The sequence below is a fragment of the Carassius auratus genome, unplaced genomic scaffold (assembly GCF_003368295.1).
Source record: "Carassius auratus strain Wakin unplaced genomic scaffold, ASM336829v1 scaf_tig00216865, whole genome shotgun sequence".
NCBI classification, from domain to species: domain Eukaryota; kingdom Metazoa; phylum Chordata; class Actinopteri; order Cypriniformes; family Cyprinidae; genus Carassius; species Carassius auratus.
Genome location: NW_020528776.1, coordinates 127,919 through 144,074, shown reverse-complemented (window position 1 = coordinate 144,074; position 16,156 = coordinate 127,919). Strand labels below are relative to the sequence as shown.

Below are 16,156 nucleotides of genomic sequence, written 5' to 3'. Positions count from 1 at the left end.
AACACTTGTCTGATCTTTCTTTATGCCATGGGCAATTTCAGAAACTTGCATTCCATCCACACTGTTCACGCTGGCACCATAAAACACAGTCTCAGTTTTATCAAGTTTAATTGGTTTTATTGTATTTTTGTCTGTATAAGCACCAGATGAACATAAACTTTTATATGAATGGCATCCCCAAAACAATATAGTCAAGCATGAAAAAAAGCAAGATTTATGTCAAAATATATCCATAAAACAAGCAAATTAAAACTGAATAACATGTCAGGCAAAGCACACGTTTATCTTGTTACAGTGATTATGAACTGTTGTTTCTCTTCATTTTTCCATGCTGATCCTGAGAGTGATTCACTTTATTTTCACTGAAACCTGTCATATAATCAAAGAAAGTATCACAGTAAGAACAATAAACGATAAGTAAATTTCAATAAATAAATAAATAATAGTTGATAATAATAAGTTCCCTTGCACTAATGTTAATCTTCATTACAGTTACAATAGGAAAAGCAATCATCTGTTATCTTTTCAACAGTAGTTATACTTAAATTAAAAACAGAAACTTTCTCAGCTACAGTGTGTAGAAACAAACAAATGAAGAAAAAAAAACTGAACTTTACTTTTTCATTTCTTTTAAATACTGAATAACATTATTAGCTTGTACTGTATGCGTTGACTGTAATACTTACACCTTTGATTTCGTTGTCTACAAATCTTGCAGCAAAAAACACAATTACAGCCCAAACTACCAGACCAACACCAGCACCATATATCCCTGTAGGAGCACCTGACTGAGGTCGAGCTGTGATGGTAAAGAGAGACAGTCATTATTGAGAATGTATCTGATCTATAACCAACACTAGAAACATCAGCACTATATATATATATATATATATATATATATATATATATATATATATATACATACAGGTGCTGGTAATATAATAAGAATATCATCAAAAAGTTGATTTATTTCAACTTTCGATTTCTTGAATATATTTATTCATTACACACAGACTGATATATTTCAGCTCATCTGCATTCTTGGGTATGACATATCGCATCTTCCTCTTCACAATACCCCATAGATTTTCTATGGAGTTAAGGTCAGGTGAGTTTGCTGGCCGATTAAGAATATGGATAACATGGTCCTTAAACCAGGTACTGGTAGCTTTGGCACTGTGTGCAGGTGTCAAGTCCTTTTCGAAAATGAAATCTGCATCTCCATAAAGTTGGTCAGCAGCAGGAAGCATGAAGTGCTCTAAAACTTCCTGGTATACGGCTGTGTTGACCTTGGACCTCAGAAAACACAGTGGACCAACACCAGCAGATGACATGGCACCGCAAACAATCACTGACTGTGGAAGCTTTACACTGGACCTCAAGCAACATGGATTGTGTGCCTCTCCTCTATTCCTCCAGACTCTGGGACCCTGATTTCCACAGGAAATGCAAAATTTACTCTCATCAGAGAACATATCTTTGGATCAATCAGCAGCAGTCCAGTCCTTTTTAAAGCGAGATGCTTCTGACGGTGTCTGTTATTCAAGAGTGGTTTGACACAAGGAATGCGACAGCTGAAACCCATGTCTTGCATACGTCTGTGCATAGTGGTTCTTGAAGTGCAGTTATTCCTATTGCTTGTACACTTTTTTTCTACCACATCTTTTCCTTCCCTTCACCTCTCTATTAATGTGCTTGGACACAGAGCTCTTTTAACAGCCAGCCTCTTTTGCAGTGACCTTTTGTGTCTTGCCCTCCTTGTGTCAATGGTCGTCTTTTGGACAACTGTCAAGTCAGCAGTCTTCCCCATTATTGTGTAGCCCACAGAACTATACTGAGAGACCATTTAAAGGCCTTTAAAGGTGTTTTGAGTTAATTAGATGATTAGAGTGTGGCACCGGGTGTCTTAAATATTGAACCTTTTCAGAATATTCAAATTTTCTGAGATACTGAATTTGGGATTTTCCCTAGTAGTCAATTATAATCATCAAAATTAAAAGAAATAAACATTTGAAATATATCAGTCTGTGTGTAATGAATGAATATAATATACAAGTTTCACTTTTCGAATGGAATTGATGAAATAAATCAACTCTTTGATGATATTCTAATTATATGACCAGCACCTGTATGTATGTATGTATGTATGTTTATTGTGGCGGGGGGGGTTTGGTTTAGCGAAGTCGGTAGCGGAAGAGAGAATCAGGAGACGAACGGTAAGTGAGTGGTTTGGGCGGAAGCGATCAACACCTGTTTCTTGTTTCAGTAATTGGCGTGGAGAGAGTATAAAATGCCAGGGGAGACAGAAGCAGGAGAGAGAGAGATGGACTGCTGACTGGAACTGGAAGGAGTTACCCGGAAGCGTTTGGCGATAGTGTGTGCGCTAGTGTCATAATAAATGTCACCATTTGTGTTTGTAAAGATTACTTTTTGTTTTATTATTAAAAACTTGTCAGCAGTCCATCCAACCCCTTGTACTCTTCCTTTCCTCCTACAAACTTACTACACTGGTGCCGAAACCCGGGAAAGGAAGAAGGAGTGCCGCTGCCATCTCCCTCTCCCTAGGTCCCGTCCACCCGGCCCTCCTCGTGTCCTCGTTCGACCAAGGGCATCACGTGAGTCCAATGGCCCCGCCCACGGCAGCTTCTGTTCCTCCACTCTCTCCGCGCCAACTCTCCAATCTACTCCCTGCCACTGGGGCGGCGGGAAGGTCTGGGCTGGCCTGTTGGCGTTGCGGGGACCCGGAGCATTTTGTGGACAGGTGTCCAGTGATGGAGGTGGGAACGATGATCCGGGTCCCGGATGTCCCACAGGCCACCCCCGGTCAAGCAGGAGAGTACCAAATACCCGTGAGTATCAAGGGCGGTACATATCCGGCCTTGGTGGATTCAGGATGTAACCAAACCTCACTCCATCAAAGCCTGATTCAACCGGGGGCATTGGATACAAGCCGCGTGGTTAAGGTGCGGTGTGTACACTGGGATGTGGTGGAGTATCCGGTTGTCCTCATTATTATTCAGTTCAGGGGTCAAAAGCATAGTGTGGAGGTAGCGGTTAGTCCCCACCTCCGGCATCCGCTAATTTTGGGAACAAATTGGCCCGCGTTTACTGTTTTATTGGGGTCTTTATGTGCGGATGTCTCTTGGGGAAATACAGCACGGAAGGGGGCCGCGCGGGTGCAGGTTGGGGAAACTGAGCCAGGACCGCTGGGTTCTGCTTCAGGGGAACCGAGCGAAATCGGGAGACTTATTCTCTCGGAGTGTGATGACTTTCCTCTGGAGCAGTCTCAGGACGAGACATTAAAACATGCTTTTCAGCAGGTCCGCTCCATCAATGGCCAGCCTCTCCAACCTGCCCACCCGCTCACCTATCCGTATTTTGCCATTTTAAGAGATTGCTTGTATCGAGTGACCCAAGACGCTCAGACAAAAGTAAATAAAACCCAGTTGTTGATTCCAAAGAGCCGCAGGGAAATGCATTCCCATGCGGCTCATTCTAATCCTATGGCCGGCTGTTTGGGACAGGCAGCAACACTGAATCACCTCATGACCCATTTCTTTTGGCCAGGCATTCACAACAACATCAACAGCGCGTCTTGTCCGGGAATGTCAGTTGGTGAATTCACCGGCCGCCCCAAAAGCACCTTTGCGCCCCCTTCCCTTTATGCAGGTCCCCTTTGAGAGAATTGGTATGGACCTCATCGGGCCATTAGAACGGTCTGCACAGGGACATCGCTTTGCATTAGTCATAGTTGACTACGCAACACGATATCCTGAAGCAGTGGCCCTCCTCAACCTTTTCGCTAAAAGTGTTGCGGACGCCCTGTTTCGTCTAATCTCCTGGGTGGGGGTTCCGAAAGAGATCCTCACCGATCAGGGCACGGCGTTTATGTCACGTATGCTACGCGAACTGTATGGATTATTGGGCATTAAATCGATTCGAACTAGCGTCTATCACCCACAGACCGACGGCCTGGTCGAAAGATCTAATCGCACTCTTAAATCCATGATCCGAAAATTCCTTCAAGAAGATGCCAAGGATTGGGATAAGTGGCTAGAGCCCTTGTTATTCGCTGTGCGAGAGGTCCCACAAGCATCCACGGGGTTTTCCCCCTTTGAGCTTCTCTATGGACGCCAACCTCGAGGGGTGCTGGATGTACTGAGAGAAACTTGGGAGGAGGGGCCATCTCAGGGCAAAAATGAAATTCAGTATGTGCTGGACTTGATCGGCTAGGCTCGGCTCGTTTTTATTCGACATTGGACTTAATGAAGGGTTATTGGCAGATCCCCTTGTCTCCATTATCCAAAGAAACGACCGCTTTCATGACGCCGTTCGGATTACACCAGTTTGTTACCCTCCCATTTGGGTTGTTCGGGGCACCAGCTACCTTTCAGCACCTCATGGATAAGATTCTGCCCCATGCTGCATATGCGGCTGCCTACATAGATGATATCATTATATTTAGTAATGATTAGCAGCGGAATATGCAGCATCTGAGGGCTGTCCTGTGATCGCTGAGGGGGATCGCTGGACTCACGGCCAACCCAAAGAAGTGTGCGACTGGGCGTATGGAAGTAAGGTATCTGGGCTTCCACTTGGGGCATGGACAGGTGCGTCCCCAAATTGACAAGACAGCCGCTATTGTGACCTGTCCCAAGACCAAAAAGGAGGTAAGGCAGTTCTTGGGGCTGGCGGGATATTATAGACAGTTTATTCCTAATTATTCGGACCTCACCAGCCCTTTGGCTGACCTTACTAAAAAGGAGGTGCCAGATACGGTCCAGTGGACGGAGCCGTGTCAGCAGGCCTTTACCCAGGTAAAGGGCTGCCCTGTGTGGCGGGCCGTTGTTACACTTTCCTGATTTTTCTCTCCCTTTTCTGTTGCAGACGGACGCATCAGACAGGGGGCTGGGGGGTATGTGGCAGGGGGGGCGTGGTTTAGCGAAGTCCGCAGCGGGAGAGAGAATCAGGAGACGAACGGTAAGTGAGTGGTTAGGCCGAAACGATCAACACCTGTTTCTTGTTTCAGTAATTGGCATGGAGAGAGTATAAAATTCCAGGAGAGACAGAAGCAGTCGAAAGAGAGACGGACTGCTGACTGGAACCGGAAGGAGTTACCCCGGAAGCGTTTGGCGATAGTGTGTGGCTAGTGTCATAATAAAAGTCACCATTTGTGTTTGTAAAAATTACTTTTTGTTTTATTATTAAAAACTTGTCAGCAGTCCATCCGACCCCTTGTCCTCTTCCTTTCCTCCTACGAATTTACTGAAGGCATCAAGGGCTATTTGACCAAGAAGGAGAGTGATGGGGTGCTGCACCAGATGACCTGGCCTCCACAGTCACCGGACCTGAACCCAATCGAGATGGTTTAGGGGTGAGCTGGACCGCAGACAGAAGGCAAAAGGCCCTAAGCATCTCTCAGGGAACTCCTTCAAGACTGTTGTAAGACCATTCCAGGTGACTATCTCTTGAAGCTCATCAAGAGAATGCCAAGAGTGTGCAAAGCAGTAATCAAAGCAAAAGGTGGCTACTTTGAAGAATCTAGAATATGACATATTTTAAGTTGTTTCACACTTTTTTGTTATGTATATAATTCTATATATAATTCCACATGTGTTAATTCATAGATTTGATGCCTTCAGTGTGAATCTACAATTTTCATAGTCATGAAAATAAAGAAAACTCTTTGAATGAGAAGGTGTGTCCAAACTTTTGGTCTGTACTGTATATATAAATCTTTGATCTACTCACTCTTGACAATAACGCTGATGGTCCTCTGTAAGGTATGTGTGCTGTTGCTCATGTGTAGATGATAATCTCCAGAGTCTTCGGTTTTGGAGTCACTGATAGTGAGATCTCCAGTCTTACGAGAAAGATGTAGTCTGCCACTGAATCTCATATCATCTACATCTCGAGGTCCAAATATATTGGCACCTTTATTGATTTCAGCCACAATATTACCTCCAGTCTTCCACAGTATCAGATCATATCCCTGAATTTCATTAACACCAGTAATTAGATTGACAGGATCTCTCTCCATCACTGATGCTGTCTTCACACCACCTGTCACAGAAACAAATATGGAGAACATATAATTAAAAATATAAACAGTTATTTTTTTTAGAGATAAGAAAAACATCTCTCTGGGAAGAAATAACCTTGAAACTCTTTTTTCAGACTCTAAGAATTGATGTGTGGTTGAGGTTAAATGAATTTTGTTATGGGTGATGGCACACAATTTTATAATTAGACCAAATTACATAAATAATAATTATAATAATAATAATAAAATTACTATTTGAAATGAATACACTCTTTTAAATTTTAGTATTGCCATCAGCTGTAATATAGTCTCAACCTCTTGCTGCACGTCCATGGATTAACCATTTGATGCACATTACACACAATTTTGAAAGCACTTTCTTGATTGAGAAAGCTCTTATATGATTGGCTGGTTTTATTTGCCTGGAAACAAAGTTTTGTTTACAATGCAACGCATGCTGATGAGAAGGAAATAATCACAGGATTTGGACACCTGTAACATCTGCTATCTCTATGACATCAGAGTTTATCCTGTCAGACGATATATAGATGTTTTAAAAAAAATATCTCTAAGTTGTTTGTGATTTCAAAATATGATAGGATTTAGAGAATCTACTCACCACCAACAGCAATTTGGTATTTCTGTGCAAGACCTTGTTGATGGTGTTGATCTCCACTTTATAAACTCCAGTCTGTTCGCTTCGGATGCTGCTGATGACGAGGTCTGGGGTCTGATCCTTCAGATGAATGTTTCTCCATTTTGCATTATCTGGGCCGTTTAATCCGTTAACTTGCTTGGGACCATAGCCGGTTCCAATGTTTGATAGTTTACATTTACTACATGATTTTACCATCAAAATTTTAAATATTATTCACAAATAATACATAAATTTAAAGCTTAAAGTCTTGAGCACCATTCTTTATAATTGTAATGTCATATACATGACATTGTTTTAATTCATAGCAAGAGTTCTCAGCAGATCATGTGACATCAAAACAAGGAGTTCTGAACAGTTTCTGTCCAGTAAAGATGACAGATAATTTAAATTATACAAACATCTGCACAGTTTAACTGTAATATTGCAGAGGATAAAATAAACTAGGAATTTTTAGTAAAGAAAAGGGCTGGATTAAGAGAAATGCTTCTTTGTTAATGAAAAACAGCTTGACACAGGATTATAATCCTTGTAAATTTGTTGGTAAATTTAGCACTTTAACGTTATGTCAGTAGTACAACGCTAAATCATGTTTTCTTTAATCTCACATAAAATATCCTCGCCTCCAGCGTTTTTGTCGCAGCTCTGATTGGACAATCATTCAGAACATCCTAAGAGCTGACTGTTGTGTCATCCAGATCTGCACAAACTACAGCTAATCTTCACAGTATAGCTAAAAAACTACACATGTGTGCTCTACCATCACGACATACAACTACATGTCTAATATGACCATTCTGAATTCAGATTTCTGCCGCAGTCATATGGTTATGCACATGTAGAAGACCTACATCCTACTTTCAAACATAACTTTTATAAACAGCCAAGGATAGGAGGAAAAGTTTGCTGGTGGATGCACAATGCTTAATGAAAAGGTGTAAATGTGTACCATCGCTGTTTGTGCCAACAAATTGTGAATCAACAAACGTGTTCAGTTGTAAATAGTGATGTATTGTGTTTCGTCCTCAAATGTATGGTTTATTTAATTTAAGGAGGAATCTAATTTTTATTGGTACCCCTTCAAAAGTGAATTATATCTTCTGCAGGTGTGTGGCTTTAATGTCACTGCTTTTGTAAACTGCTCTGTCACAATTTCATATATTTATTGCTAAATATCTCTTATTCTAAATTAATAGAGCAATCCTTTACAAAATAGTTAAGCCTCTCTTATGGTTTTTCTAAAGTAAGGAATTTAATTTTGATTCTTGAACATGAAACTGAAAAAAAGCATCTTTCTAAAGAGCCCATAGTTCTGTCTGTAGTCCAGAGGGTTCATGAAGTGTGAGTGTTTTAGTTTGTGTAGGTCAGGTTTGTGTTTGAGCTCAACCAGTGGGGGCGACAGTTAAAAGGTTAAGTTAGTGATGATGGTGCCTAGATCTCCAAACTTCCACACAATCTGATCAGATCCCTGTATTTCAGTAACACCAGTGTGTAGAGTGACAGAATCTCCCTCCATCAGTGGCACTCTCTTCACAACATCTGTCTCAACAACAAACAGTTTAAATGTTTGTTTAAAACAAAGATTGAGCTTACAATGCTGTAATTTCCACACAGTCACACTTTGAATCATGACCCTAAATTCTGAGACTGAAAAGTTTAATAGACTTTACTCCCATGAAGTTATGTTTCTGATTTGAAAATATATTGAAACGTCAAATGCCTTTCAGATTCAGCTCTTCAGATATACACTCAATTTTCTAAACAAGTTGCTTTGTTTTATTTTTTTTGTATTAAGTTATAAAATAAATCTTACATATCTTATGTTGAATGTATTTCTAGTGTCACACTTAAACCTAACACACCAATCTACCTTTCAAACACATTTCAGTATAGCCTCAAATAGGATTGTTAATTTGCAACAACAAAAAAAAAACGTCTTTAGATTCTTTTAGAGAATGAACAAATCTACCTAAAATGTATAGCCTCATTAGGTTAAAGAAAAAGATGAAATAAATACAAAAGAAAGAAATTAAACAATTGAACAAACTTTAATTCCACACAAAGTTGGAAAAAACTCACCATGAACAGTAACTTGAAATTTCTTCAATGTTGCATTTATGCCCCTGATGTCTACACTATAATTTCCAATGTGTTCAGTTCTGATGTTTGTGATGGTCAGAGATCCAGTCTGTTTGTCCAGCTTCAGTCTGTCTTTAAATGTTGCACCGGGGCCATCTAACGTAGAGGGAGTTGCATCTGCTCCATTCATTTTAGCAATGATTTCATCACCAAACTTCCATATTATGTCACTACCCTTCGGACCTCCAGTAACATCAGTGTGTAGAGTGACTGAATCTCCCACCATCACTGATACGGACACTTCATCTGCTTCAACACCAAACACACCTGAAGAACAAACAGAAACAGTTTTGTTACATAACAGTGTAGTACTGTAAACCTGTATAAAAATATGTGTGCTATACTGACACCATATTAATGAAAGCGTACAGTTATTTCCATGTATTGGTACTGGGAAATGACAATATTATTATATTTGACACTATAGTTCCATGTGTTTGGGCAGCTCTCTAAAGTGATCTGTTTCATTCACAATGATGTACAGTACATAGTGTCATAGTTTCCAAATACTATTTGCAAATACCTATTTTCCATAAAACCAGTCTTTTATACTGAGTCCCTTCATACACTAACATTTTGGCAGCAGTCTAGTATTGATACAAAATGCAGTAGCTTTGTAAGTGTTTTTTTATTATTATTATTATTTTTTTTTTTACAATGACAGTAATGCAAGTAAACAGATTTGTTGCATTTTGTCTCTTGAAAATGAAGGCAAAGTTTCTTCAAAGCATGCAAGTTATGTCTATTCTGTTTATTTGGATTAATGTTCTTGGATGTTAAATGAATCGATACAACTCGGCACACAAGCATGGATGTGTCACACTGATGCATAAAGACTGAACAAATGGCACAATGCATACATTTTATTTGCTGTTCCTATTTATAAACTTTTTTAAAATATTTTTTATAAGACATATAGCTGCACCCTGAATGTGACCAACAGTAATGTAACCGGACTAAACATCAAGAGACTCACTGACTGAATAGTGACTTATTGCTGGGTTTTGCTTTGTTTTGTTCTGATCTGTTTAAACAGTAGGACATGCGTTCGCGTTGTAGACAGTTTTCTATGTAAAATAGTAACACTCAGAATATAACACACTGTCCGCGCCCTCTAGTGTTCACTACTAAACACACACGCGTACAAACAACTAACCCTCAAAACCTTTACAGTGTTGCTGTTGTCTATTGTTATTAGAAGTGTGATTTATCAGTATTTCTATTTATAGAAAAAATATTCATGTTTGTTTAAAGAAAACTCTAGATTTAAAAATAACACGACATGTTTCCGATTTATAGGCTACTGAAAAGGGTGTTAAATTAATTAAAATAATAATAATAATAATAAGTGTTACTCACAGTTCACGAGTAATAAAACCCCAAAAAGGAAGATATTATTCATCATACTGATGTCGCTTCTGATCGCGCCTGAACTACAACAGCATTGATTCAGTGCACTGATGATGGACTTATCAAACCTCTCAAGTCACGTGGTTTCTCCAGAAAGCGGGTGTGTCGCGTCATTATAGACTAGACTACTATTTCGAAATGTTATAGTCGAGCTCGGCGAGATCAAAATTATGAAATGCTTCTCCATTCGAGGCTTGTCATATTCTGCATATTCTTAGTAAAATAAACGTTGAAGAATTTCTTTTTAGATTGAACTTTAAACAAGTGATTTTGATTAATTAGTTAGTTAGATTAATTATGGTAATTCATTTTTATTGCAAAAGGTATTATTCCTTGCAATAAAAGTAACACAATAATCCAGTACAAACATTCAGCAAAATTAATTTAATTTGCACTGAATGCTTTTGAGACACTAGCAGCTCTTTCTCTGAGTCAAAGTGAAACCTGCTGTGGTTTTGAGTTTAATTCACATCCGTTTAGTGGCAGGATGACTCAAATGAATGAGGTTTCTCTTGAGTGGACAAATGTCTCGCTCATGTGTGCAGTTGATTTATAGGCTAGGACAGATCATTTTCCATCAAGACAGATTTACACTCTACACAGACATATAAAACAGTGAATCCCTAAACAGTCAGATTTTTTTTATCAAAACAAATTCATGCGCTTACTTCTGGCTGTGATTCGGTAAAATCAATCTATATCATGATTTCTGTGGAAGCAAGCTATAAACACAGACTTCCATTTTATGGTTTTAAGGCTAGATACAGGGATATAAAGCGAGCTGCGCATTTACTCAATCTTTAAACACTTGACGGAGGCGCGCGGACTGAAAGAGTTGTTTTTTTTTCTTCTGTCACTGATTGGCTGAAGAGTTTTTATCTGCTTGACGCAGCTCAAGTTATCAATAAACAGTGTTTATGACACTGAAACATTGTTAAACGCCATTCTGTCGTGTTTTTTGAAGTCAACCCTCATTTTTTTCAGACATTATAACGGACCAGCCACTGAACGGATCTCAAACGGTTGAAGAAAATGATTGACGGGCTTGTTTTGTTCTGTTTATTTTTTTCTCCTCTGATCGGTGAGTAATAAATGTATTTATGGCCTCGGTGTTAGCAGGCTAGCCTACAGATTAGCGTTTAAAACATTTAAGGATTAAGGGTTTCAATTATCTGAATATTTAATATGACGATTTACAATTACTTTTGATTAAATAACTTTAGGCGCTGAGACGCATGAGATCGTGTCAGCGATGGAGGGAGAGTCGTTCACTCTCCGAACTGGTTTTACTGAAAGACAGGGCGATCAAGACATCGAGTGGAGGTTTGGATCGAGCAGGACTTTGTTAACCAGAATAAAGTCAGGAAACATCATTACATTCAGTCACACGGTATTCAGAGACAGACTGCAGCTCGACAGACAGACTGGAGATCTCACCATCACAAACATCAATAATGAACACACTGGAGTTTATGAACTAAGTATCGATCTCGGACAGACAGAGTTGCAAAAAAAAATCATTGTCACTGTTTATGGTGAGTAGCCTATTCTACAGTCTACAGATGCAAACTGTACTTCCATTACCTACTGTCAGTTGTGCTTATTCTTGGATTTATTTATTTATTTACTCTCCAGCTCCTGTGCCTGTTCCTGTCATCACCAGATACTCTCCTCAGTGTTCATCATCATCATCATCACCATCATCATCAGAGTTGAAAAGTGTGCTGTTGTGTTCAGTGGTGAATGTGAGTCACGTGACTCTCTCCTGGTACAAAGGAAACAGTTTATTGTCCAGCATCAGTGAGTCTGATTTCAGGATCAGTCTCTCTCTTCCTCTGGAGGTGGAATATCAGGATATAAACACATACAGCTGTGTGATTAACAATCCTGTAAGCACCCAGACCACACATCTGGACATCGATCAACTCTGTCAGACATGTTCAGGTAACAGTGATATCAGCGTTTCTTCACAGATACCTTGAAACACTAAGAGCTAGATTTGTCAAAGTCTATTTGAAAGAGTTTGTTTAATGCAGTTTTTGACAGACTTTGTTTAATGAAGTGCCCTCTTTCTACAGACTGTGACAAATGGAGTCAAAAGGAGCTGTGATCCGATTGGTCGTCTCTGCTGTGGTGGACGTGACATTTTATGATGCAATGTTTCCTAATCTTTTTTCTGCCATGACATAGTTTAAATAAGTATCCCACAGCATACCACTAAGCACTAAAAAAAGTGCTTTTTTTTTCAATAATTAAACTGCATCATCAGAGTTGGTATTTTGGCTTTATATATGATCAGACACTTGCACCTTGCCCAAATAGAGTTAACAAGACTTTTGAAGAGTGAATGATGTAGGTATTTAGTTTGTATGATCAAGAAAGTTGTTAATAAAGTGCTTCTTATGGAAGATGTGTTTTTGTAAATCGCATATTTGGTATATTTTGTTTTTGTTTTTCCATTAACTGGCCTATTCTGGATGCTTGGAGATCAAGGTGCTCCCATAAAGGCCAGTCAAAGCTCATTATTTAATCGTGCTGAAGGGAGATTCATAGAGCTGGATCAGACTTACAATTACCATCATAAACACTAGACTCAGAACTTTATAAACTAATCACAATTATTGGTAATAATTAGACAAACCAGATATTCAATGTTAATGTTTCTGTTGTGCAGGGGCGGACTTTACCATTAGGCAAAGGTCGGCAATTGCCTTGGGCCCCGAGCTACCTAGGGGCCCCCAAAATGCCCCATCAACTTGCTTAAAGATTTTTTTTTTTTTTACTTCGTGCAAAATATATATTTGTAAAACTCCATTTGCGAAAAATGGCATCAAATCATTAGTGTCGCAGACAGGAGGCCCCCCCCCCCACCTCACTACATTGGACTATTCCATTATTTCACTTACTGCGCATCTGCGAAAGTGACAAGGCTGTAAAGCGCCAAAAAAACTGACGAAGAAGTGATTGACAGTGATAGACAGAGTGTACAGAGAGAGAGTGTTGACAGTAAAAATGAAGCGAAGCTACCCAAGTGGTGCTGAAAAAAGGAAGAAACAGGAGGAAAGCAAAATGTTTTTAGCAAAATTGCCGAAGGTAACAAACTTTTTTGTGATGCCCGGCCCCGCTGACAATGACAACAACGCTAACACCATCATGACTGTAAGCATTGCTGCTAGCGTGGAGGAGCTACCCGTTTCATCACAAAAAAGATGAACAACTAATTCCAATGAACAACTAATGAGTACTAGCAGTCACTAGCCGCATTTCCACTGTCGGCCCAGTGCGAGCCAGGGCTTTAAAGCGGGCCGGGCGGGGCTCATAGCCCCGGGCCAGTAGCACCAAGGCCAGAATAGCGCAGGGTTTCCACAGTGGAGCTTGAAGCACCGCTGCATGTCACTAAAACACGCCTCTCAGAACAACGTCATGCAACCTCATCATTTCACCATCAAAGAGAAGTTATCAGAAAACTAAGAAATAAGTCCCTGGAACATGTGCGATCACAAAACAAACATGGTAAAAGAGGCCGTTTGTTTGCATGCTTTGTTATATATTCATAAATACACACATAAATACACTTATTTCTATTTTATTTATTTATTTTTAACGCTTATGAAAATAGCCTGCTTATTCAGTCGAGTCTGTTTCTGTTTATTAGCCACAGTATAGCCGTCACATTTAGAATGAATGATAATATCTCTATTTTTATAAAAGCTCCCGAACAAAAAACATTATTAGGCTATATTTTTTTTGATAGGCAACGTGAGATAAACTCTCGAGACGAGGCTTGTGACAGATAATATAAGTAATAAATACACGATTGTGACAGAGAATAAGAAGCTGACGTCTGATTTCTTCAAGCGGTCATATTTTACCATGTTTACTATGGTAACGTTTATCGTGCATATCTTTTTCATCGCTTATAAATATTTCTGCCTTGTATGGTGATTATCCACATTGGATCAAGTTATTTCAAACACTCGCTGCTGACTGAAAGAGAGTTTTGAGCTCAACTTATTAAAAAAAGTGTTTAATGCTGGTGTTAAAGCTATTATCTTTATGAAATGATCCTCAGCGCAGACTCGCTATTTTTATAAAAGCTCCCGAACAAAAATCATTATTATATTTTGATGATATGCAACGTGGAGCTAAACTCTTGAAACGAGACGACAGATAAAATGTTACTTAATAAATACACAATTGTGATAGAGAATAAGAAGCTGACGTATGATTTCTCCAAGCGGTCATATTTAACATGTTTACTGTGGTAATGTTTAGTGTTCATAGTCTTTTACATCGCTTATAAATATTTATGCCTTGTTTAGTGATTATAATCCACATCGGATCAAGTTATTTCAAACACTTGCTGCTAACTAAGAGTGAGTTTTGAGCTCAACTTATTTTAAAACGTCGTTAATGCTGCTGTTAAAGCTGTTATCTTTCTGAAATGATCCGCGCTGACGCTCTCCATACACGGAGAAACTCCGCCTTTGTTCATAACCCCTCCTCTAGCCCCAGCTGGCCCGCTTTGGCCCAAGGTTTTCGTCGGGCCAAAAAAGCCTGGCCGTTGGCCCCGAGGAAGCCCCGGCGAGGCACGATCAAGCCTCGGAAGTGACAGTGGAAACGCGACTGGCCCTGGCACGCACTAGCACGCCCGGTCTTAGCTCGATAGTGGAAAAACGGCTATTCTGACCAATGTGTTACACTTGAACTTGAAGATGACCAAGCACTCTGGCCAAAACATCTCACTGACAAAGAGCGCTGCTCAATAGTGCAGAGAGGCCCAGTTCAGAGCAAGGATATAATTTATCCTTTTTATTTTTCTTCTTTTTTCTTACTGACACAACTCCAGATGTCTATAGACGGTTTCATCGGGCGCACGCGCCTGGACCTAAGTTAACTTCCGGTCTGTGTTATATCGGTCTGGCTGCAGTGCCTTCTACAAACGCAGTTAAAGTCAAGGTGATGAGTAGACTGAAGTTGGGCTCAGGTGGTTGTGCTGCGGGATGTGTTTCCCATACATTTATTTATTTTTGGAGACTCGCCACAATTTTAAAACTGATCGATTTTCAAAAAGGCTTCGTTAAATAAACGCGAGTAACGTAACATTACGTAACGTACTGCACGTTTAATAATAATAATAATTCCTTACATTTATGTTTAAATATCAAAACGAGGCACAGTTGTTTTTATATCGCTGTATTTCTGAAGGAGGGCTTGCATGTTATATGCCCAAGAAAGCAGCGTGTGAGCGTACCAGCTCTGCTTCGTTTACAGCTGTTACTGGGGAAACCTCTATTTCTCGTGCTTTATGTCTGTGCTTTAAAACATCTCCTGCTGGCAAATAATGAATTAGCATTTTCATTAAGTCCGCCTGATCCACGCAGCAAACATATTTTGTTTGTTATCAAAAAATATCTACTCTAGAGGGACTTGACTGTTGTTATTGATTCTATTTGGAGTCTACCGGAAGTTAAGTTAGGTCCACAAAAGCGCTCACGCGCATTAACGTTTGTTTATGTTGATGCCATTGAAACCGTCTCATCATTGCTGTGTGAAGACTGCTGAAGAGAAGTAACAAGTAGGGCTTTTTTTTTTTAAATAAGGATTGACAAAAGGAGGGAAACAAGAGATGTAGAGGGCCCCATGTCTGTGTTTGCCTTGGGCCCCAAAATGTCTAAATCCGCCCCTGCTGTTGTGTTACTACTCACTGGTCATTAAACAGAAATACTGGTGTCCATACACTTTATTGATATGGAACACTGTAAATGCTAAAAATAAACTAAAACAAAGAAAACATATTTGTACTCACAACATCATAAATGACATCTAAGACAAATAAAGGAATATACAAAACATTAACACTTTTACCGTTTTTGCCCGGTAACCAGCAGTAGAATGGTCAGGAGCAC

The 16,156-nt window shown here is 39.7% G+C and overlaps 1 protein-coding gene and 1 long non-coding RNA gene across 2 annotated transcripts; one reads left to right on the top strand and one right to left on the bottom strand.

Moving 5' to 3' along the window:
- Nucleotides 1-10,317, bottom strand: LOC113099146 (uncharacterized). Its single transcript, XM_026264234.1, has 7 exons — nt 10,197-10,317; nt 8,778-9,104; nt 8,113-8,237; nt 6,659-6,824; nt 5,752-6,063; nt 687-799; nt 1-369 (listed from the first exon to the last, which is right to left on the bottom strand). The coding sequence occupies exons 1-7, from the start codon at nt 10,240-10,242 to the stop codon at nt 349-351; spliced, it is 1,110 nt and encodes a 369-aa protein (XP_026120019.1). The 5' UTR covers nt 10,243-10,317; the 3' UTR covers nt 1-348.
- Nucleotides 10,318-11,992: 1,675 nt separating this feature from the next.
- Nucleotides 11,993-12,671, top strand: LOC113099135 (uncharacterized). The gene is made up of 2 exons (XR_003289302.1): nt 11,993-12,191; nt 12,326-12,671. It is a non-coding gene; the product is annotated as an uncharacterized LOC113099135 (long non-coding RNA).
- Nucleotides 12,672-16,156: the final 3,485 nt, after the last annotated feature.

What these genes read in the sequence shown, in the direction of transcription:
- LOC113099146 (XM_026264234.1), bottom strand. Translation starts at nt 10,242, where the DNA reads ATGATGAATAATATCTTCCTTTTTGGGGTTTTATTACTCGTGAACT. An exon ending in ATTTCAAGTTACTGTTCATG is followed by an intron (nt 8,238 to 8,777) that starts GTGAGTTTTTTC and finishes TTGTTGAGACAG; the next exon opens with ATGTTGTGAAGAGAGTGCCA. An exon ending in CAAATTGCTGTTGGTGGTGA is followed by an intron (nt 6,064 to 6,658) that starts GTAGATTCTCTA and finishes TTTCTGTGACAG; the next exon opens with GTGGTGTGAAGACAGCATCA.